Below are 23,211 nucleotides of genomic sequence, written 5' to 3'. Positions count from 1 at the left end.
CAGTCCTGCCTTTCTAGGTGGACCTGCCCACAGGGGTAAGGCTGGCACAGGGCTCTGGTTGGGTGAACCCTGGGTGAGAGTTCCCTGTGGGGCATGAGGACTTCCTGCCAAGGCCCAGCCAGAGTCCTGGGCATGGCTAAGGCTGAGACCTGTGGGCGAGATCCCCTGCTACTGAAGGGCTGGTGTGAGGTCACTGACTGGGGGCAAGAGGCCAGCCTGCTTCCTCTACCCCTCCTGGGCCTCCTCTGGGCTTGCTCCAGGCCTCATCTTCTCGCTCTGGGGGCTTGTACCCCTTGTTCAGGGGCGGGAGGTGGGAAGAGTACTCTGCAGCAGGGCTGTCGGTTGTTATTGGACTGAATGACACTGGTTTGGATTTCCGCCCCTTAATCACTCGAGGTCCCATAGCTTCTGACCTGACTCCTCTCAGCCCTCAGGTATCCAGGTCCAAGTCCTGCAGGCAGGTGGGGGAGCTCGTCCAGCTGAGGCCAGTGGTCCAGCTGGCCAGCCTCTCCTGCCAGGGCTGCAGGATCTGGGTCCACCCTTGGAGCCCTTCTGCTTTCCCCACCACACAGTCCTCTTCCCTGTCGTCTTTCTCTCTCCTTCCTGTGCCCCTTTTCTTCTACGGTTCTGAGTCAGCTTTGACTCAGAAATGTTGCAGCCAAAGAGGTCAAGCTCTGCATGGAACAGATGGGGAAACTGAAGCCCAGAGAGGCTGCTTGGGTTCCTTGAGGTCACACAGTATGAATGCTCCCAGAACCCAGGCCTCCTAACTCCCAGTGGGTACCTCCTTCCACTGGCCCCATCTGCTCTCCTGCCCTGGCTATGTTTGGACACATCATTACCAGCTGAGCCTAGTGGCTTAATGGGGTATTTCACAATGATATGTAACTGCCACAGGAAGGCTTCAAGTCCTCAAGTCTTTCCCTTTTCAAGAGACAGACAAACCAAACTTGAAAGAAGGAACGTCAGACACGATAGATGTTTTGGAGCAGATGAGAAGGACAAGCCTCCCTCTTATCTTCCAACAGAGCTGGTCTCTGGTGGCCTTGCTTCTTCTGGGGGTCTCGAAGAGGCCTGTCTCCCTGGCCCTGCTTTGGAAGGCCTCTTCTTTCCACCCTCCTGGGTCCACTGTGGCCTTTGGCTTTCCAAAGATGCTGGCTCCGGGGGCAGGCGGGAGGCTGTAAGGCTGCGGCAGAAGGCCCAGGCCCAGGCCCAGAGTGGGGGTCTAGGGGCAGGAAGCAGGGCCCCTAGGCTGCCCTGCTCCAGGAAAGACACAAACACTCACAGAGCTACAGTGTTTAATCAAGTCATTTTTAGGGGGCGGGGATGAGACTCCCCAGCACACAGGGAAGGAGGGCTGCTCCGGGGCTTAGGTCTGCTGAGAGTTAGTGGTCTCCTTCTGGGGATTCAAGTGCCTGTTGAGCTTAGTGTCTGAGCTGGGCAGCAGGGGCTCCAGCTTTGAGGGCTGCTTGAGGTCCTTGGAGTGGGTGGGGGCATTCTGTGGTGTGCAAAGTAGGGTGCATGAATACCCCCATTCCCAGGGGCTGACCTGCTCAAGGGCATATTGCCTGACAAACCAGGCCTCAGAGGATCCAGAGCCCAGTGGGTCATGCCCACAAAGTTTTCTAAACCCATTTCGCCATATTGACGCCTATTTTCTCCAGGAGCCCCCAGGGCTTAGGTGAGTGTGCAAAGGTAGCCTTTGCTCCTTGCCTATTTCCTCATCCTTTCCAGGCCTTTCCCAGGAGCTGCTGCTGAGCTCTGGCCATGGGCAAATCACAGCTGGCTCAAGAGCAGGAGAAGTCAGGGTCTTTGCTTTGCGGGGCTGGGCGGTCCCGGGGTTGAACTTGAGGGGCCATTGTGAGCAGGCCTGTTTGTTCTTGGGAAGTTGGCAAAGTAGAGCCTACATAGTGGCCACCTAAGAAGGGTGTGCTAATTTCTTAGGCTCTGTGGAGTCAGGGAGGTAGGGCCGCAAGCTGCTCCGCCCATGCGTGCAGCCAGTCCTAAAACTCAGAGCCAGGGCATCCCGGAGATGCCTGCGTGGCCCCTCATCCACCGTCATCTCCTTGAGTTTCACAGCACCCCATGGGGGAAGGGGTGGTCTTGGCAGGGGTTTTCTGTTCTACTCAGACAGGTGGGGGACTTGAGACCGAGCCTTCGGTTGGTAACAGAGCAGGAATAGGAGCCTAGGTCTTCTGACTCCCAACCCCGGAGTTGGCCCCACAGTGGTTTTCTCAGGGCCCAGTGACTTTGGGGGTGGGGTGGCTTCCTGCTCCACCACCTGAACCCCCAGGAGCTCCTCCAGGGGGGTCACTCACAGTCTGTCCTATGGTGATGGAGTTCGAGAGATGCCTGAAACCGTTTTCTTGTTCCTGCAGCCGTGTGGCTAGATCCTGCTTCTCTCGTCCCCAGCGTCGAGCTGAGTCCTCTAACTGCAGGCATAGAGAGGAATAATTGGAGGATCATGGGCAACAGGGCTAATCCCTGATGGCCAGGACAACCAGGGCCTGGGCCTGCTGTCCAGGCAGAACGCAAAGCTCTGGGTCATGTGGGCTTGACACCTTCCCAAGAGACCTCGGGGTGGCAGGGGTGAGGGTAAGGGGGCCAGATAGTCAGGCAGCCTGACCAAGACACAGATGGACATTTCAACAACATACTGAGCCCTGATCCTGAGTCCACACTGATCCCTGATTCCGGTCACAGACAGTCTGACCCTGGTCACACACTAACCCTGACCCTGGTCACACACTGAGCCCTGACCCTGGTCACATACTGAACCCTAACCCTGGTCACACACTAACCCTGACCCTGGTCACACACTGAGCCCTGACCCTGGTCACACACTGAGCCCTGATCCTGGTCACACACTGAGCCCTGACCCTGGTCACATGCTGAGCCCTGACCCTGGTCACACACTGAGGCCTGACCCTGCACACACTGAGCCCTGACCCTGGTCACACACTGAACCCTGACCCTGGTCACACACTGAGCCCTGACCCTGGACACACACTGAGCCCTGACCCTGGACACACACTGAGCCCCGACCCTGGTCGCACACTGAACCCTGACCCTGGACACAGACTGAACCCTTCCTGACTCTGGTCACACACTGAACCCTGACCCCGGTTGTACCTGACCCCTGACCCTGGTTATACACTGAACCCTGATGTCAGTTGTACACTGAACCCTGACCCCGTTGCACATTGAGCCCTGACCCTGGTCACACACTAAGCCTTGATCCTGGTCATAGACTGAGCCTAGACCCTGCTCACATACTGAGCCCTGGTCATAGGCTGTGTGGTGAGCCTGGTCCAGCCTCATCAACCCCTGCATCTCCCCGACCTGGCTTTCCAGGGACAGGATCCGGCTCTGAGCTCGTTCCAGCTTGGCCAGGAGGTTGAACCTGTCTGAAGTATCAGAGAGGAGATCCTGTGGGCAAAGCAGAAACTCAAGTTTGGCCCTAGCTGAGGGCTGCGGCTGGTGTGAGTCGGGAAACTGTAAGGTGTTGGAGGAGAAACCAGTCAGTTCTGACTTCAGACTGAGCTCCCGAGGCAGAGCCTCAGACCTGGGCTGAACCCTCTTCTGGAAGTTCAGAGCAGGGTCTGGCATGTGCTTTTTTCACAGCTGTTTCCTGCACAGATTTTGGAAATATGAAGTTTTGACACAACAATGTTTTAATGTAAAATGCATTTGGGAGCCTCTGGGTGAGGTGGAGAAGCTGTGAAGCAGCTGACCTCATCCCTCACACTTTACCTGGATGTCCACATGGCAGGTGGGCTTTCAAACAGAACTCACCTCCAGCGAGTCCTGGGATGGAGAGAAAATTCTCCTGTGCCCCCGCCCTGCTCAATCTTCTGTGATTCCAAATGTTCTGCCTTTGGGTTTATGTAAAGCAGGGGGCACCTGAGGCAGCCTCAGAGGTGGAGCAGGGCCTGGGCGTTTCTGGGCCCTGGGCCACCCACCTGTGCAGGCAGCATCTGTGTGCACTTGGAGTGGCCTGGGCCATGTGTCTCTCGAAGCCTCTCTGCCAAGTCTCCTCCTGCTCCCAACTCCCCGGGGTCCACCTGGGATGGAAAAGGGCTCTCCAAGGCTGCACCAAGACCAAGGAATTTCTGCTCCAGAAGGGAGTTTTGAGAGGCCTGTGTAGGGTCCAGGTGGAGGCCAGCCAGGTGGCAAAGGGGTCAAGGCTCAGGGGCCAAGGGTCAACAATTAGCTTGCTTTCTCCTGGGATGCTAGATGAGGGTAAAAGTGAAGAGTTCGGGTACACACATTTCTCAAGAGAAAAAGAGCAAGGCCTGAGAGCTGATAGGACCCTCCAGGCAGACTGGAGACCCTGGGAGGCCTAGCTTCTGCTCTTGATCTTCAACTTGGGTTGTACTGTGGGTGATTGCTGGGCACCCGGTGACCAGCACGGGCAGGCCCAGGCCAAGGGCTTCTTACCGGCAGGGCCTGTTGCTGCGAAATGATGGGGGCTGGCTGATGGCGGTTCTTATCCAGCTCCGCCCGCAGCTTCGCATTTTCTGCCAGCAGCGCGGAGTAAAGTTCAAGTGGCAGGTTCTCTCCCGTAGAACCTAGGGGCAGGCCAGAGGCTGAGAGCCCAGGGAAACCTAGAGATACAGCCACAGATGTTGGGGAGATGGGCTCTCCTGCCTCCCACATCCCTGTGCTGATCAGCTCCAGCATTTTACTTCAATCTGCCACCCCTCCCTTCTACTCCCAAGCCTTCAATGGCTCCCTACTGCCAGCTGGATCAGGTGCACACAGGCTTTAGACTCTGACCCCAACGTTCTTGCTAACTCCTCATTTGTCTTTGGTGTATTTCAGCTCCTCACTTCTCTCTCTTCCTCCCTTCTCTGTTCCTGGCATTCTTCTCACTCCCTGGGCCTTTGATCTGGCTGTTTCCCCCGCTTGGTTGCCTCCTCAGTTTCATCCAGACTCCTAGATGACCTCAGCCTTCCTGAAAGGCCAGCCTAACTTTCATTGCTTTCTAAAGGTCCCTAGAAACACCCTCCTGCCCCTGAAACCCTCAGTAGTGAAGGCTAAGCACAGAGCTGGGCACACAGGGGCCCTGGTGAGGTTGCACAGGCAGGCTCAGGGAAATCCCTTGCTTTGGGCTGGCTTGATAGGTTCACCTGGTCCTTTCTGCTCGTCAGAGCCTAATTGGCAGTTTTATGTGGCTTTTGGTTAATATCAATGGGGAAGAAAACCCCCAAATCATTTATTTATTTATTTTGAGACAGAGTCTCCCTCTGTTACTCAGGCTGGAGTGCAGTGGTGCAATCTTGGCTCACTGCAACCTCTGCCTCCCAGGCTCAAGCGATTCTCATGCCTCAGCCTCTCAAGTAGCTGAGACTACAGGCGCTTACCATGCCCAGCTAATTTTTGTATTTTTAGTAGAGATGGGGATTCACCACGTTGGTCAGGCTGGTCTCGAACTCCTGACCTCAAGTGATCCACCCACCTCGGCCTCAAAAAGTGCTGAGATTATAGGCATGAACCACCACGCCTGGCCCCAAATCATTGATTTAATCAAAGTATTTTTGCTTGTTTGCTTTGCAGAGGCAGAATCTTTGGAGATATGGGGAGATGAAATAATTCGACGGATTGTGGGGTTAGGAGCTGGGAAATGTTGCCCCAGGTGGCCCTTCTGGGGAAGCCCTTCTCTGCTGTGCTAGTCTGCAGGGCCCTCCTCTGAAGGTCCAGCCTCCTTCTAGCCGGGCTTACACTGTATTCTGAGGGGCTTCTAGGGAAGGAGGAAGGAGGGAGCTCAGGGGCTCTCTGGATGAGGCTCCTGAAAGAGGAGGGGAGCAGTGCAATCCTGGGTCTCCCAGGCCCACAGACGTAACTGAGTACAGGGGCCCTCTTTGCAGGTTCTCCTGAAGCTGAGAGGCTCCAGGAAAGGAAAGCCTCCAGGGGTGGGGCAGAAGCTGGGGAGCTGATCACATCAGGGTGTGGACCCACCCGTGTTGGGCTTTCCTGGCTGCCTGTTTGGAGGCGGGGGCTCGCTCCTGTCCTGAAGCCTGTCTTCCAGCACCTGCTCCATCTTCTTGATCACCTGGAGGGCAGAGCAGAGGCTGGGCTGGCCCGGGGGCTCCCTACCCTGCTGACATTGGTGGGCCTCAGGGCCAGCCCCTCTGGCACCTGCCTTCTCCTGGTGCCACACGGTTTCCTCCAGCGCCTTCATCTTCTGCAGCTTGCCCTGGTACTGCTTCAGCAGCGTGGCCTGTGGCTGCTGAGCCTGATACAGGAGGAGCAGCTCCTTCTCTTGATCATTCTTCTGTGAGATGAGGGAGGAGGGGAGGGGAGAGAATGGGTGCCCGGGGGCCCACCTTGGCCCCTCTGTAAGTCCTCCACCGGACTGGTCCCCCTTTCTTCTGTGCCTCCATTCCCTCTGTGCCTGTTCTCCCTTCTCCTCCCAGACTCTTCTCATCCTGATGCCCCCCACCATAGCTCCCTCCCCTCTGCCCCCCACAAGCCCCAGCTCACTCGAATCAGCTCATTCTGCAAATGCTGCACCCTGTCCCTCAGTTTCTTCATATCCAGCTCACTCAGCAGCAGTTTCTGCTTCACGGACACTGTTGGGGGAGTAGGTGAGCCAGCTCAGGGAGGAAGGAGCCTCTCTCAGCTCAAATCAGCATGGTCAGTAGTGGGAAGGCACATAGGCCTTCCCACTTGGGCTTGGGACGGGACTGGATTCTCCGTTTGCCATCCCTGAGAGGACCCAGCTGGGCAGGGGCTGTGTGAGTGTCTGTGAGCGTGGGGCTCCTATTCGCCAGAGTCCAGTAGCATGTGTGTCTGGGAAAAGCTCCCCGCCTCCCTGTTGCACCACCTGGAGTCTGCGCCCAGGCAGATGCCCCGGTGCCCGTGGTGGCCTGCCCACCCTCACCCGCGTGCCAGGCCTCACTGGCTTTTCCCTGCCCGTCTTCCTCCTCCTGCTGGGCCAGGTGGCTCCTCAGTATGCAGTTCTCTCTTTCCAGGATGCTGGCCTGTCTCCGCAGCGACAGGATGTCCTCTGCCATCTTCTGCATGGCCCGCCGGTAGTGGTTCATATCCTGTGGATCCCAGAGCCCAGAGCTGAGCCCACTGCCCCACAGCAACCCTGGTCCCCTGTCCACACCCACACTTGAAAGTCAGCAGGTCTCCACTAAGGCCAGTGAACAGCAGGAGCCCCACGCCATGGCCCTAGGTCTTAGCAACTCCCTGGAGGGGTGGTTATGACTTGATCCTCACCCATCCTGGCCATGTGAGGGCAGTCACACTAATGTTCTCTCGGACGGGGGCCACATCACATCCTGTGATACCAACGCAGGGGGAAACCCCGGGTGTGGACACAGGGGAGGAGGCCTGTGGGCAATGGAGACTTGAGAAGATCCAGGGCCAGGTTTGCCAGACCCAGCTCAATCATAGCCATTTCTTCACCTTTTCCCTCCTCCTTCCCCACTTTCTTATTTATTTATTTATTTATTTTTTGGGACTCTTGCTCTGTCACCCAGGCTGGAGTGCACTGGCACGATCTTGGCTCACTGCAACCTCTGTCCCCTGTTCAAGCAATTCTCTTGCCTCAGCCTCCTGAGTAGCTGGGATTACAGGCACTTGCCATCACACTCAGCTAGTTTTTTGTATTTTTAGTAGAGACAGGGTTTCATCATGTTGGCCAGGCTGGTCTTGAACTCCTGGCCTCGTGATCCACCCTCCTCGGCCTCCCAAAGTGCTGGGGTTACAAGCGTGAGCCACCGCGCCCGGCCCTCCATTCCCACCCTTCTAATTCCTCTCATTTCTCACGTCACTGAGAAGCCAGGGAAGAACCTCTCAGAAATCCCACTGACGCCACTTGGAAGGCAACTGGGCGCCAGCTCCCCAACCAGCCCAGTAGTCAGAAGACGACCCAAGGTCGCCCCAGGAGATCCAGGCTAGAACTCAGGGTGGAGGCTGGGATCCAGCTCCAGGATGTGGGGTATCAGGTGGGGACAGGGGGACTGGAGTCAGCCATGAGGTCAGGAACAGCAGCAGTCCTGAGGTCTGACGCTGACTGAGCGTTTGCTGTGTTCCAGGCTTTCTTCTAAGCATTTTACGCGCCCTCCCTCAGTCAGTCCTCTCAGCAGCCCCGCGAGGACAGGTACTATTACCTCGTTCTACCAATGCAGAAACCAAGGCTCAGAGAGGCCTTGAGTCACCCGCTCAGTTACGAAACTGATGAGTGATAGAGCCAGGGTGTGAAATCCAGGCCTGCAGGGACTCGAGCCTGTGTTCTGAAGAGCTGTGCCATCCTGCCATGAGAACTCCAGACATGGTCGCTTCACAATATGTTGAGAAGGGATAAAAGCAGGCTACAAACAGGAATTGCCAGTACAATCCCCAAATGAGAGAAAAATTCATGCCTGCCCATAATAGGCTATATTTATATGCATTTGTTTGATAATCAGAAATTCCCTACTGTTATTTATAAAACGTTTCGTTTCGTAAAGGGAGTTTCGTTCTTGTTTTTTTTTTTTTTTTTTTTTTGAGACAGAGTCTTGCTCTGTCACCCAGGCTGGAGTGTAGCTGCGCGATCTCAGCTCACTGCAGCCTTCGCCTCCCGGGTTCAAGCAATTCTCTGCCTCAGCCTGCGGAGTAGCTGGGATTGCAGGCACCCACCATCATGCCCAGCTAATTTTTGTATTTTTAGTAGAGATGGGGTTTCACCATGTTGGCTAGGCTGGTCTTGAACTCCTGACCTCAGGTGATCCGCCCGCCTCAGCCTCCCAAAGTGCTGAGATTACAGGCGTGAGCCACTGCATCCAGCCAAAGGCAGTTTCTTAAATCTGAACTACACAAAATAGAAACGGAGGTCCCAAATGTGAAGCCAGAAGGGTCTGGATGGAGGAGCAGCAGGCCGGAGCTGGGATGCGGGAGGAAATGGGCATGGGGAAGTGAGTTTGCTGAGGAGTTTGCTAAGCCCTGGTGGCTCGTGGACTTCCTGAAGCTGTGGGAGGCTGTGTACAAACGGGTGGGTGCTCACACCTCCAGGAAGCAGAGCTCTGCCTCCAGCTCCCACCTGGGCCTCATGCTGACTGCGGAGATGGCCCACCTTCTCAGCCACTGCCTCCCACCTGCTGCATGGCAGGCCGTGGTTTCTGGAGCAGGGGTCCCCTGGCAGCAGGGGACCACCAGACACCACTTGTCACCTGCCCCTGTCCAGCCTCCTGGCTGGGCTCCCTCTAATTGCACCAGTGCCAGGTCCCTCTCCCCAGCACCTGCCCCTGTAGAATTCCAGGTCTTGGCTCCTCCAGATCTGCCCATCTGGTGTCCTCAGACAGCATTGTTAACGGAGAGACTCTGTCTAGAGACCACACACACACACACACACACACACACACACACACACACACACAGCTTTGCAGTCAGCCCCAGATCAGCAGGCCAGTTTGGCCACTCACATGCAGTGTGAGCTCAGCCAGGCCCCTTCACCTTTCTGAGCCTGAGTTCTCGTGCAGAGATGCCTGGCATTGCTGTGAGGCTGAGTTGGTGCATGAAGCCCTAGCCCAGGCAGGTATAATCTGGAGGACGCTGGTCTCCTCCACACCTGTTTCTATTCTAATCACTGCTTTAATCAACAGGTCAGACCCCTTCTTCTTCCTCCTTGCTGCCCCGTGAGCTCCCAGGTGCCTCCTTTGCTGTGCTCTAAATCTTCAATTTATGGTAGCCTGTGACTGATGGGGGACCAGCCGGAGAAAGCACATGATATTTTGGCAAAGGAAATTTGGCCTCTTCTTTCTTTGCCCAGCCTGGTTCAAGCTCTTAGCATGTCTGCCCTGGACAATTATAGCAGCATCCAAATGGGTTTTCTTGGGTTCCAGGGTTATCTCCTAGAGAAACACGCACACACACATCCAGGAAAACACGTGCAGGGATGCTCGCTTCAGCACAGCTTGTGTCTTCTACAAGGGCGTGCTCAGTCTCTGGGCCACAGGCTGTGGTCACAAAGGATGACCTAGATTTAATTGTACTGACACACAGAGATGGCCATGCTCTATTGTGAAAGGAACGTGCACGTGGCAGATGAATATGATTCTGTCTGTAACTGGGCTGTGTGCGTGCTCACGGAGGGAGTCCTGGGGGAAGGGGCTGCCAGCTCCTCAGCCCACCCTATGGGTCTGATCACCCCCTCTTCTCATTCAGAGGGTCATCTTTCTAAGACCTTCTTGTTCAACTCAGCTGTTTTGAGGCATGAGCAGAGCTCTGTTATTTTTTTTGTTTTGTGACGGAGTCTTACTCCATCACCCAGGCTGGAGTGCAGTGGCGTGATCTCGGCTCACTGCAACCTCCGCCTTCCTGGTTCAAGCTATTCTCTGGCCTCAGCCTCCCAAGTAGCTGGGACTACAGATGTGCACCACAGTGCCCAGCTAATTTTTGTATTTTTAGTAGTGATGGGTTTTCACCATGTTGGTCAGCCTGGTTTTGAACTTCTGACCTCAGGTGATCTGCCCGCTTCAGCCTCCCAAAGTGCTGGGATTACAGGCATGATCTACTGCACCTGGCCCAGAGCTCCGTTATTAACAACCTGCCTTGACAGACAAAGAAAGCTGGGGTCCAGAGTGAGGAATGAGATGGAGGGAGAGCATAGCTTCGTCCCTGCCTCCGCCAGACGGTCCCTGTTGGACTCCACTCCTCGGACACTAGTCCTATTGGCCTCCACAGGTGCCTATCCCCCTCCTCCATCCAGCCTAGCTGCTCTGAGAGTGAGGGCTCCCCCAGGACATGGAGAGGGGCCCGGCCCTGGCTTATCGCTCAGCCTCTGTCCTCTCCCAGTGCTCTACATCTGTGGGAACCTGAAGGACATGCATTCCCTCCTCGGCTTCCCCCATCCGCACAGCAGGGACCTTGGGCAGCTCAGCTGGGCTGGGAGGTCACTGCCTGAAGATGGGCAGCCCTGACCCTCCCCACAGCCTGGAGCTGGGCCTCCCCAGCCCCCAGGGCCATGCTCTGCATCACAGCCCAGCCTTGAGAACACAAAGGACACCATGGCCCAGATTCCTGTTGCGGTCTTGCTGCCTCCCCTCCTCCAATCCCTTCCCTCCAGCCCCTCCCCACTTGCCAGTCTGCTGGGGGAGGGGCAGGCACCAGCCGCTTCCCTGTCTTGTCTCTGGGCTGAGCCTCCTCTAGAAGGGCTGACTCCAAAGCCATTGCGCCTGACCCTAGTGCCCACTGCATTCTCCTCACCCACTGACACTGCCCTTTCCCCAACCGAGACCCAGCTCTCAGAGCCTGCCCAGGTTGGAAATGTGAGGTGGCCCTGGGTTTGAATTGCCTAAGCTGGAGGGGGTTGTGGCAAGACCCCTCTTGCCACTCAAGATGGATGGGGAAATGAATGGAGGCCCAGAGCAGGGAGCCAGGTGAGACCCAATGGGACCCTTGCTGGAGGCAGACCAAGGAGGACTCAGCATGGCAGAGTGAATTGAGCAAGGAAGAGGAGGGTCGGGGATGAGGAGGGTAGCCTGGGGTCTTCGGGTGGAAGAGGTGCATGCCTACAGCGGGGAGGAGGAGAAGGTGGGGGAGGATTGGGAGGAGGAATGGGAGGACCCTGGGACCTTTTGGTGGAGGTGCATGCCTGGAGTGGGAAGGAGGAATGGGGGAAGCGGGGGAGGTGGGGAGGAGGAGAGGAGGAGCCTGGGGTCTTTGGGTAGAGGCGGTGCAGGTCTGGAGTGGGAAGGAGGGGGAGCTGGGGGTGGGGAGTATGGCATTAGGGGTCAGGTACCTGCAGGGCCTCAGGTCAGGTGGCCAGCAGTGGCTGATGGTGATCTAGCCTGAAGTGAACCCTGGCGGGAGACAGAGCGGGTGGCAGGACAGGCCTGGTTCCACTGGAGCCTTGGGAAGGGAGCAGATTTTCAGAGTCTGGGCAGTGTGGAGTGAGAAGGGGGTTCAAGGACAAGGGGTGGTAGCAGACGGGTTCTCCAGACTGGGGCAATTGCCAGAGAGGCAGGAGGAACAGCGGTGAGAGCAGGCTGGCGAGGCCAAGGCTGCAGAGGGCTTCAAAAGGAGGGGCGACCACCTTCCGCTTGAGTCTTGCGGCTTGGGTGATGCAGGTGAACCTGCTGCTAGAGATGGTCTGAATGGCACACAAAGCAAAACTCACCTTCATGTAAACATTAAAGAGCTGGCGGGCGAGTGAAGAATTATGGGCAGAGATAGGGGCAGGTGGAAACCCATACAGCTGGGTACTTCAGAGCAATGAGAAGACACCATGATGGGGGCGAGCCTCACATACCTCAAGGTGAGCAGAAGAACCACGTGCAAAGCAATGCATGTGTCATGGTGCCCTCTCCATGAAGGTAAAAATAGAAAAATCAGGCCGCAGTGATTCCAGAGGCATGCTCAGGTGGTGACAGTATAAAGAAGCAAAGCAGGCCAGGCGCAGAGTCTCACACCTTTAATCCTAGCACTTGGGAGGCCGGGGCGGGCAGCTCACTTGAGGTCAGAAGTTTGAGACCAGCCTGGCCAACGTGGTGAAACCCTGTTTCTACACAAAGCTCCAAAAATTAGCCGGATGTGGTGGTGCATGCCTGTAATCCCAGATACTTGGGAGGCTGAGGCCTGAGAATCACTTGAATCTGGGAGTCAGAGGTTGCAGTGAGCTGAGATCATGCCACTGCATTCCAGTTTGGGCAACAGAGCGAGACTTTGTCTCAAAATAAATAAATAAATGAAAATAAAGAAGCAAAGCGAGGACAGAACGCTGGCAGAGTGATCACATTCAGGAGGGATGTGGCTGGGAGGGGCGTGGGGGCGTGAGGATGCTGATGATACTGACGATGCTGTTTCCTATCCTGGGGGGTGGTTTCATGGACATTTGCTATATAACAATTTATAACAATGATATTCTATATGTTCAATGCAATTTTTCACATGGGTTACATTTCACAGTTTAAAAGATATTTGGAAAAAGGAGAGAAAGCTCAACAGCTTCCAGATCTACAGAGGGAGCCTCTAGGTGTGGCCTGGAGGAGGTGACCTTGGTCAGTGCTTTGAACGCTGGGTGCTGTGGATGAGGCCTGAGGGGACAGTGAGGTTGAGAAGGGTCAAAGGTAGCTCGGAACACAGGATCAAGGAGAGGCATGGGTGGAGAGAGAGGATTTCCTGAGAATTCGATGGTAAGAGGGAGGGGTGCATAGGGGAGGCCTGGGTTGGAGTAGGGGTAGGAGTGGGAAGGGGCTTCACTCTCCCAGGGAAGGAGGCCTGAGACAGGTTGCTGGGTCTGAGGCAGTGTGGGTGGCAGTCTGACTAGTGTTGGAGTGGGTGCAGAAGATGCGTCTGCTGGACCAGGCACATACCCTCTCCTTTGTCCCCTTCCCTGGGCAGCCACCCAATCTTAGGGTTCCCCGGACCCTAGTTTCCATCTCTGGCAGGCCCAGGCCACCTGCACGTGGTTTGCCTTTGCAGCCGGCAGAGGGCAGCAGCCTCCCACAGACGCGCAGTTTCAAACTGTGGCGGGATGAGGCCAGCCTGAGCGCCAGAGACTCACATTGTGGGGAAGGTATGTTCGGGGCTGTCTCGCTCCCCAGTTCCAGGAGCACATGCCCTTCCTCCGGGCGGTCCGGCCAGCCTTCCAAGACCTCTAGCCCTGGAATCCCCATCTCAGAAGTTCAGATATTGGGGCCAGAGAGGTGCAGAGATTTGCCCGAAGGCACTCAGTGAATCTTGAACCTAGGCTGGGGCCTCTGTCCTGGGCCAGCTCCAGTGCTGGGGCTGAGTGGTGGGGACAGGGGCTGGGGATGAGGCCCATCTTGCAGTAACCTCAATTCTTCCCTGACAGCTGCTAATTTCTTGCTGCCCCGAGGCTGTGAGGAAGCCCAAACTAAGTGTATAGGAGAGATGGAGGCCCGCCCAGCCCCAGCGGCTCCTGCCCTTGCCCGTAGGTCGTCCTGGCTGAGGACTCAGACCGGCTGTGCTGTGGCTGAGTTCCTGACCCACAGAGCATGAGGTGTGATAATAAAACATTGCGTGGGTCGTTTGCTGTCGCAGTAGGTAACTGTAACATCCTCCCTGGCTCCACACCCCTCCAATGGCTCCCATTGACCCTCATGGTAAATTTCCAGATTTGAATTTCCATCTCTCCCAGCACGGCTAGATCCCCTTTCAGAATTTAGCTCTGGCCACTCCACCCATGGATCCAGCCTCCTGGGCCCCTTTCTGTCTACAAAGCCTTTCCTGCCTCTGCCCAGAAGCCGTCCCTGGTCCACATCAGCCTGGCACCCCCCCATCTGCTAAGGGCCACCCACATGCTCCTCCTTCAGCTCCCGAAGACCTTGATGGCAGAGAAGGGCCTTCCTGCCTCCCTGACTTACTTGGGCAAATCCTTTGACCCAGCCCCTGCTCCTGCCAGATTTGCCATCATTTGCCAGAACAGAACTCCCACAGGTCTCCTTGGAATGTCAGAGAGGCCTCTCTTGGCTAATCTAAATTTTCCAATACTTTTAAAGGGAATTAACCACACTTCTTGGCTGAGTGTGGTGGCTCATGCCTGTAATCCCAGCACTTCAGGAGCTGAGGCCAGCGGATCACTTGAGGTCAGGAGTTCAAGACCAGCCTGGCTAACATGATGAAACCGACTCTGTGCTAAAAATACAAAAATTAGGCTGGGTACGATGGCTCATGCTTGTAATCCCAGCACTTTGGGAGGCCAAGACAGGTGGATCACCTGAGGTCAGGTGTTCAAGACCAGCCCGGTCAACATGGTGAAACCCTGTCTCTACTAAAAATGCAAAAATTAGCCATGCATGGTGGTGGGTGCCTGTAGTCCCAGCTACTGGGGAGGATGAGGTGGGAGAATTGCTTGAACTGGGGAGGCAGAGGGGCAGAGGTTGCAGTGAGCCAAGATTGCGCCACTGCACCCCAGCCTGGGCAACAGAGCAAGACTCAATCTCAAAAATAAATAATAAATAAAATAAAGAGAAATAACCACATTTCTTTAAAATACAGTGGAAAATTCAGCTTGCAAACTGGTGCTGGCCTCCTCCAGTTCCAGAGACCAGGGAGCAAGGGTCCAGCTCTGAGAGGCTGTCTCAGGGATGAGTCGGGGAGGATGGAGGTTGTGTCTGCAAATCTGCTGAAAGAGACTAGTGTTTTCCCATGGGTTGGGGCTCACCATGGCTAAGAAGTCCCCTTACTCCTAGAAACACACAGGCCAATGCCACTGGGTCCCTGGCCTCTCAGTTCTTTGCCACTGCTCACCCAGCCAAGCTTCCTTCCCGCCCACTGAGGTACAATAGAACCCACTGGCCGTGAGAAAAGCCTCTTTCTTTCCCTCCATTCACTTTGGAACCTTATCACCACCAGAGGGCAGGCGAGGGAGGACTGAGAGCCTCATTGACTGGGCGGGGGATATCGAGGCGGCCAGGGCATAGCACAGCGGGAGAGGCTGAGCTCCTGAGACACAGAGGGCAGGGTTAGGGAGGTGGGGGCAGGGTGGTCTGTGCGATGGGGCATTGCCCTATGGGTGGGAGCCTGGAGGAGGCAGTGGCACTGTGGGTCCCCTTCTTCATCTGCCACCACTCCAGGGTGGCCCCAGCTTCCCAAGCCCCCATCTGGGCTCTGTTTGGCATATATCTTCCTTCCACCTGCTCCCCAGCAGGGCCTGGCAGCTGCTGTTTGCACCCATAAGCTCAGCTCTGTTGGGGGTGGGGAGACCCCTGCACTCAGAGAGTTCCCAGTGGGAGGGAAGCCTTGCGTGGGACACGGCTCACATCCCAGGAGTGCAAGTCAAAGCCAGGGATGGAGTTGGGGAGGAGATCCTGCGGGGGAGGGTAGAGCTGGGCCTTTGAGGTGCAGGTGACATTTGACTGGATTGGGTAGGATTTGAGAGGTGGGGACCACCAGGGGAAGGTGTGGAGGCCCACGTGGGCTGGGCTCTTTGGAGGCAGTAAAGTACCCAGGTCTGTCTGGCTAGAGAGCTGGAGCGGGCTCACCTGTTTGCGTCAGCCAGGCCCAGGAGCTCTGCTTCTGAACAGAGGGCAGTGGGGAGTCATGGAAGGTTCTAGAACCAGGGCCCTACTCACCCAGGTCTCTGCTCCTGGTTCCCCTCGAATGTCATCTGGGCCTCGCAACCACAACAAATCTGTGCAAATTGCTGTTTAAAACAGATTCCCTGCTCCACGGAAGCTGCCCTCCCGGGGAGGGGAGGCACTTGCTTCTTTGTTCAGGCCAAGGTTATGGCAAAGAAACAAAAGGAGTGAATTTTCCCTTTCTTCTGTTCTTTCTTTCACTTCCTGCTGTAGCAGAGACGGTGCCTAGAAAGCTTTTGTGCTTGGCTTGGGGAAGCTTGGAGGGGTGGCAGGGCCTCTGTGGGCAGCTGACCTCAGCCCCTGTCTAATTGGCCCCTGCAGGAGCCTGGTGCTAATTGGGCTTGGCTAGGACAATGGAGCCCGGCTGGACTGGGGTGGGGGCGGGGCTTCCTGGAAGATGATGGCTTTCCTGAACTTCCCAGCCTTTCCTGAACCCTGCCAGACCCTCCAGGTTCCGTTCTGGGCCCTCCTCCTCCAGGAAGACCCCCAGGCTATCCCAAGACAGGCCATCGGTCACTACTCCTTGGGTATTGGGCCAGGGTCCAGCCTCTGCTGATGCCAGACTGGGGCCAGCCCTTGCTCTCAGCCCAGGGAAGTACAGGGCTGCGTATTCAGGGGATGGTGAAGGGCGGACCCCAACCCTGGTCTCAGAGGCCCTGCTCACTCTTTCACAAAGAACCCTTCCCCACTGGTCACCTCCTGCCAGAATCCTCCCTGGTTAGAGCTTGGCTGCCTCAGAGTGGGGAGGGGGAAGGGCCTGGCTGGAACCCAGAACCTTGGGTTCTAATCCAGCCTCCGTCCACAGCTGTTGAATGACCCGAAGCGAGGCCCTTGCCCACTCTATGCCTGCTCATCTGCACCCTGCGGGGAATGATCCTTGCCGGGGTTGTCCTCTGGGATTCTTGCCATAGGGGAAGAAGAAATGCTTTGGCAACTGGGGCCCAAACCAGAAAGGGTGGCACTCACCTGGGCGGCCCCAGCCCCCTGGCCTGGGCCGCTGCTTCCAATGCATGCCCCATCTGCCACACCCACTCTTCCTCGCAGCTCTGCACTGCACATGCACTACCAGCAAGGCTTCCCAGGCTAGCCTAGGCTCAGCCACTTTCTAGGATCCGGGACTGGAACTCCAAAACACCAGAGGTAGGCCCCGGGCTAGCAGGAGACAACGGTCACTTTAAGGGATTTTCCCAAAAGCCCTTCTCACCTCCCTCTCTGGGTGACTGTGTGGGCTCAGGTGGCCTAGGCTGGAGCCGAGGGCCCTGCAAAAGATTCCTGTGACCATGGGCATCTAAGGGCCAATGCCCTGGTCCTCTCCGCCCTGCCTCCCACTTGTAGAGGCTCTGGAAACACCTCTACTGGTTGCTGGGCAACACACCCCAACACACCTGCTGCTAGGGAGCCAACCCATCCTCCCAGAACCAGGGGGTGTGGGGGCGACTTACAGACAGGCTGTCACCAAGGCCTGTGGCAGCCATGGGGGCTGGAGGGGGTGGGGGCTCTGGCTCCCCCATCTTTACTGCTGGCAGTCCTGTTCCCCAGGATGGGTCCCCAGGGACTGTTGCTACAACAAGTGCCTGCCAGGTGACAGAGCCCAACCCTGCTTTAGAAGGAGGCAGGCCCATGGGGCCACTTCCCTTTTGTTCCGGGGAGGAGGGGTGCCTGGTGGGGCAGCTGAAATCACACAAGGTTTACTCCTTGGCCATAGAACTGCAGGGAGACAGCAGGGCCACAGAGGGCTGTGGGGCCCTTCAGGGCTCTGGCCTTCTGATTCCCCTGGCCCAGACTTAGTACCCCTCCTCCCTCACCTGCCCTTGGCGACACCTTGGTCCCTGCCTCCCGCTTCAACTCCCCATCTCTTCTCCACTTTCTCTGCCTCCTGGTTACCCCCACACGCTGTCTCTCCTTTCTCTCCTGCTGAGCCCCACCCTCGGTCCCTGAGTCTCCTCCTCCCACTCCTGCTGACTCTCTCTGCTCCCCAATTCCCCCTTGTCCCCTCAGGAGCCCCCCGCCACACACACACTGCAGCAGCCCAGGCTGGGCTCTCTGTCCTCCTGGAAGCTGCAGTGTGGCTTAGGGCTGCGCTCCTGGCCCCCGGGGCCTTCCCCATCTGCTTTCCTGATGCTCTGGACACATTCCTTTCCTTTTAGTTCAGCGGCGACATGGATGTTTGTTTTTGAAAGAAACTCACTGGGAAGCAAAAAAAAACAAACCCAAACGAGCCTGCCCGCCGCCTAGAAACAGCCTTGGTCACGAGGGCAGAACGTCTGATAGAAACGGCTTCAGCCTGGGTTGCAGAGATACCCTCCCTGGGCATGGAGGGGCCTGCCTGCCTTTCCCCAGCGGAACTGGGTTCAGCCTGTCTGTCCCAGACAAGCTTGGTCCCAAAGACTTTCACAATAGGGCCCTCCATCTGGACCTAGCAAGATGCTAACCAGCACTGGGGCTTTACAAATATTTGTTTACTTGTTGAATGGATGGATGAATGAATGAAAGTATTCTTTGGGGCCTCGGTGGTGGCACCATAATAATAATCCTTGACTGGACAGGCCAAGACAGGCACCTCTATCTGTTTCAAGATCTCCACCCTTACTGCTGGGCACCTAGCTCAGCAACTCTGCACGGGGTGGGGGGCCTCTGGCCTCAAGTTTCATTTAATCCACTTTTTCTGAATGAAGTCTCTTCCTCTGAACAACAGGGACAGGCAGGGGAGTTGTACAAGACAATCCCCGTACTCCTATTAGTTCTTATTTGAGTGGACCTGGTGAAGTGGAAAGACAGTGGGCTCTGTTACTAAGCAGCTGTGTGACTTTGGACAGGTCACTTAACCTCTCTGAGCCTGTTTCCTCCTCTGTAAAATGGAGTGCATCACTGTGCCCACCTCATCCCTGTTGGGATTAAATGAGGTTGTGAGCGTACAGCTCCAAGCACAGTGCCTGGCATATGAGTGGCTCCAGAAATATTATTCCCTCCTCTGTGTGACTCTTATGAGGGGCTCTGGAGGGTCTAGCACCCCTCCAGGGAAATGAAAGGGAGGCTGGTGGTGGAGTCATCATGCTCCCTGGATGGCATCAGTCACCCACCGGCTGGCGCCCAGATGTGGGCCTTAGATCTTCCTGTTCCTGCCCCTCAGCCTCCCCACCAGGGAAATGGGTGTGTGACCCTTGATATCCCAAAGATCCTGGGGCAAGAAGCCTCCCAGACCAGGCTTCACCACCCCTCCCTTCGAGGGGCCCCGTCCTCCCCCGCCTGCTGTGCACCAATCGATTGAGTCCGCTCCCATCCTCGGGCGTGCCATGAATTTTTCATCAAAGGACTGTAGACTTTGGGAAACGTACAATTAGAAGCCCCATCAATAATGCACTACGCAGATGCAGGCACTGAGCTCAGCCAGGCCGTAGACATGGCTGTCTTCCAGCCCTGCTCTGGCAGGAGGCCGGAGGGGCGCCCCAGCAGACCCTCAGGGACCCATCACCGGACACAGAACAAGTGTGGGCTACTGAGAGGTAGGGGAGCCGAACCCTTGAGGAGCTTGAGCCTGCCCCTTGAAGCCAGATGGGCCCCAGGGGCTCCGTCCTGGCCTCAGGCATTTCATCTATAAAATGGGTGCTAAAGGGCCCCCACCTCCTGTCCCTTCCCCACTCCTTATCACTGGGTGAAACACACAAGACAATTACTGTGTGAATTGTCTAATTACTTAGTAATTAGACAATAACTAAGCTTCAAACTCCCCCTACCCGAGTTTGAAGCTGGCCTAACCAGAAGGTCCAGATGCCTCCCTGGCCCCCTGCAACGGCCTCCATTGAGCCCACACCCCATCTCCTGGAGCCCCACGGCTGCTCTGCTGCTCCCACCCCTGTGGGCTCCAGGTCTGGCTCATACATTCTGAGGCTAGGTAGGGCTCTTTGTGGGGCTAGGGGATGTCCTCCTTCAGGGGGTCCCAGGAAACAGGGCAAGCACCAGGCTGGGGTGGGGAGGGAGGGGAGGCCAGTACCAAGATGCCTGGTGGCACCGGGGCTTTATCCACACTTCCTTCAGCCAGCTTGGCAGTCAAGGTCCCTGCGGTCCTGCTCCTGTCGCCCTCCCCCTCCACACTTAATAGTGCAGCTCCCCATGGACAAGTCACTCCAGCACCAGCCGCTTCCTGCAGCCTCAGAACCTCTGGGGAAACAAACCCATCGGGTGCATCTGGCCTCTGTGCCTTTGCTCACGCGGTGCCCCCACCTACAGGATGGGGCCGCCTTCCCCCTGTCTCTGCAGATCCATTCTGCAAAGCCACCTCCTAACAAAAGGCTTTCCCGCCTTTCTGAATTTCTAGAGCTTGAACCAGGCAAATAAGAGCTCGCCACAGGCTGGACACTGTTCTAACTACCTTAAATAGATCGGTCTAACTTCGCCTCCAGTCACCTATGAAGTAGCTCCATTCCACAGAGGAGGAGAGTGAGGCACGAGGAGGCTAGGGAGGTTGTTGGAATGGGTGAGCTGGTTCCAAAATCTTTTTTTTTTTTTTGAGATGGAGTTTCACTCTTGTTGCCCAGGCTGGAGTACAGTGGCATGATCTCTGCTCACCACAACCTCTGTCTCCCGGGTTCAAGTGATTCTCCTGCCTCATCCTCCAGAGTAGCTGGGATTACAGGCATGCACCACCACACCCAGCTACTTTTGTATTTTTAGTAGAGACAGGTTTCTCCATGTTGGTCAGGCTGGTCTTGAACTCCCGGACTAAGTGATCCACCTGCCTCGGCCTCCTAAAGTGCTGAGATTACAGGCGTGAGCCACCATGCCCAGCTAGTTCCAGGGTTGTAACCACCACCCCGAACCCTGGGGCTGGCTCTCCTGTCCTCAGCTGGCCTTGGAGTCCACAAGGGCAGGGCTCATGCTTTATCACTCACCAGGGCCGGCATCTCCCCACTGCTGGGCCAGAGGCTCAGCTGAACTCAGGGTGGGGCACGCAGGATGTTGATAGCCAGGCTCAGCTGCTGGCAGGAGTGGCCTCCCCCCACCCGAGTTTGAAGCTGGCCTAACCAGAAGGTGCAGATGCCTCCCTGGTCCCCTGCAACTGCTCATACGTTCTGAGGCTGTCCTGAATGCCCTCACTCCCCGAGATAAGACGACTGCATCAGACACATGAGGGTGGGGAGGCTGGGGCTAGGGTTGGGGTAGGGAGGCTGGGGCTGGGGCTGGGGTGGGGAGGCTGGGGCTGGGACTGGGGTGGGGAGGCTGGGGCTGGGGCTGGGGTGGGGAGGCTTCTGGGGCTGAGGTGGTTTTTGCCCGTTGCTTTGGCATGCTGACAGACTGCTCTGGGCCCTGCCTAGCTGTGAGCCTCTGCCGCAGCCTAGTAGGAGGCCCATGGGCACCTGGGGTTCTGTGCCCTGCCCATGGGCCACGTGAAACCAGAGATGCCAGCCCCTAGAGGCGGGGCCTGTGCTGAGGAGACACAGCCCTCCATTTCCATTTCTAAAACTCTCTCCTGGCAGGAATGCCGCTGGGTTCGGAGCCTGGGAACTGTACCCCTCCCCCACCCCAAATCCCCAGCCCAGGTGCTCCACCACAGCTTGGAGCTGTCTGCAGGAAAGGACTCACCATGACACCAGTGATGCCCACAGAGGGGCTCTGGGATGGGTCCAGGCCCGGGGGGCTTGGCAGTGGGATGGTGGGCAGGGAGCTTGGTTAAAGCCCCCTCCACCCCCACGGTGTGTGTTTGCATTTGGCCCTAACTGAATCCACTGTCTGCCTTGAGGTCGCCATGATCCTATTAGTGGGCAGCTAGGGTGGAAGAAGAGTGTCTCCTCCCATCTACAGGGGACAAGTGAGCCCTGCCTTTCCCCACCCAGGCCAGGGACTGAGGTCCTCCCAGTTCAGGAGACACTCTTTGGCAGGCCCACTTGGCCAGGCCCTGTGCTGGGCACTGGAGACACAGATGTGACCAAGGCTTGGGGTCTCTGTCTCCAAGGAGCCTGTATTCTGGTCGATGTGACAGCAGGCAGTGTGGCATAATAAATCAGTATGGCAAATGCAGCAGCGGGGGAGCCCCTCAGCCAGCCCTCTCCTCACCCTGGGGTGTAGGTAGGGGTGTCCTGGAGGGCATGTCAGAGCTGGAGGTGGGTTTTGAAGGATGAGTAGGAGTTCGTCAGTTGATACAGGCATAAGGAGGGGACACAGTCCCAGCACAGGGAACAGCAGGAGCACAGGTGTGGAGGTGCACAGCAGCCTGGCACACTGTGGGGATGCAGACAGTCAGGACATGTGGGGAGGAGGGGCTGGTAGGAGGTGAGACTCGAGCGGCTGCGGAGCTCAGTCATGGGACCTTGGATGCAAGTCTAAGGCCCAGCTGTCGAGCCTGTTTTAAGCAGGCAAAGTGGACCTGGCTGGGCCTGGATGCTGGCAGCAGACATGCTTGTGAATTTCCAAAGATCCTCCCAGAATAAGGTCTGGTTGCCTTCTAAACAAATCCAACGTGCTACGCAGGACCCAGAGCCCGGAGAGGGTAAGAAGTTGTCGAGGACGTCTGCGGCAGAGCCAGCTCAGCACTCACAGCCCTCAGGGTTAGAAATCTGTGCTGGGCTGGAAGGGACTGAGAGACGTTCTGGAGGAGAGAATGACCCTGAGAAGAGTAGGCTGGGATGTTGGCTGCCCAAAACCTTGGGGTGAGGAGACAACCAAGGAAAGGCGTCCTTGAGATGCTGCCTTTTCTGTTACCTGGGTGGGCCACCTGCCCCAGCATCCTGGAGTCACTAGGCCACGACCCACCCCCACTCTAGGAGCTGTCCAAGCCTTGCCCCTGTACCACCCTTGACCAATGCTGCTTAAGGGACACAGAGACTTCCAAGTGGCTTCTCAACCCCTTCCCACCCTGTGACACAAAGGTGTCACTGTTCTCAGAGCAGGAACCTGCCACAGCTCAGGCGATGGGAGCCAGAGCTGGGACCAGAACCAATGCCCTGCCTCCCAGCACCCAGAGGTAGCCAGCCTTCCAGGGCCTGGTTTGGTTTGGGGTCTGGAAGCTTCCTCTGGAGGGCTGAGGCCCTGCCTGGTGGAGTCGGACTCAGAAGTGTCAGTAAGGGTCCCAGGCCAAGCTTGGCTCAGCAGGGAGAGAGGCTGTGGGTGTTGGGTGGGGGAGATGAAGATGAAGACTTGGCCTTGCCTTCAGGGGTCCTAGACTGAGGGGGGAGACAGT

General features: G+C 56.7%; 1 protein-coding gene across 1 annotated transcript in view; it reads right to left on the bottom strand.

The window, feature by feature from the left end:
- Positions 1-1,290: 1,290 nt before the first annotated feature.
- Positions 1,291-23,211, bottom strand: part of CCDC33 (coiled-coil domain containing 33) — a 96,734-nt gene continuing 74,813 nt past the window's right edge. Inside the window, exons 12-19 of the mRNA XM_012475930.3 lie at positions 6,887-7,052; positions 6,487-6,575; positions 6,146-6,277; positions 5,962-6,055; positions 4,441-4,607; positions 3,343-3,429; positions 2,319-2,432; positions 1,291-1,498 (exon numbers count right to left, since the gene is read on the bottom strand). Coding sequence (XP_012331353.2) covers positions 1,370-1,498; positions 2,319-2,432; positions 3,343-3,429; positions 4,441-4,607; positions 5,962-6,055; positions 6,146-6,277; positions 6,487-6,575; positions 6,887-7,052 — 978 coding nt within the window. The 3' untranslated portion in view covers positions 1,291-1,369. The remainder of the gene's footprint in view (positions 1,499-2,318; positions 2,433-3,342; positions 3,430-4,440; positions 4,608-5,961; positions 6,056-6,145; positions 6,278-6,486; positions 6,576-6,886; positions 7,053-23,211) is intronic.

This window comes from Aotus nancymaae, unplaced genomic scaffold (genome assembly GCF_030222135.1).
Source record: "Aotus nancymaae isolate 86718 unplaced genomic scaffold, 86718_ANA_hifiasm-v0.15.2.pri h1tg000003l, whole genome shotgun sequence".
Lineage (NCBI taxonomy): Eukaryota > Metazoa > Chordata > Mammalia > Primates > Aotidae > Aotus > Aotus nancymaae.
Note: the sequence above shows the minus strand (reverse complement) of the source record. Positions and strands in the feature narration are given on the sequence as shown.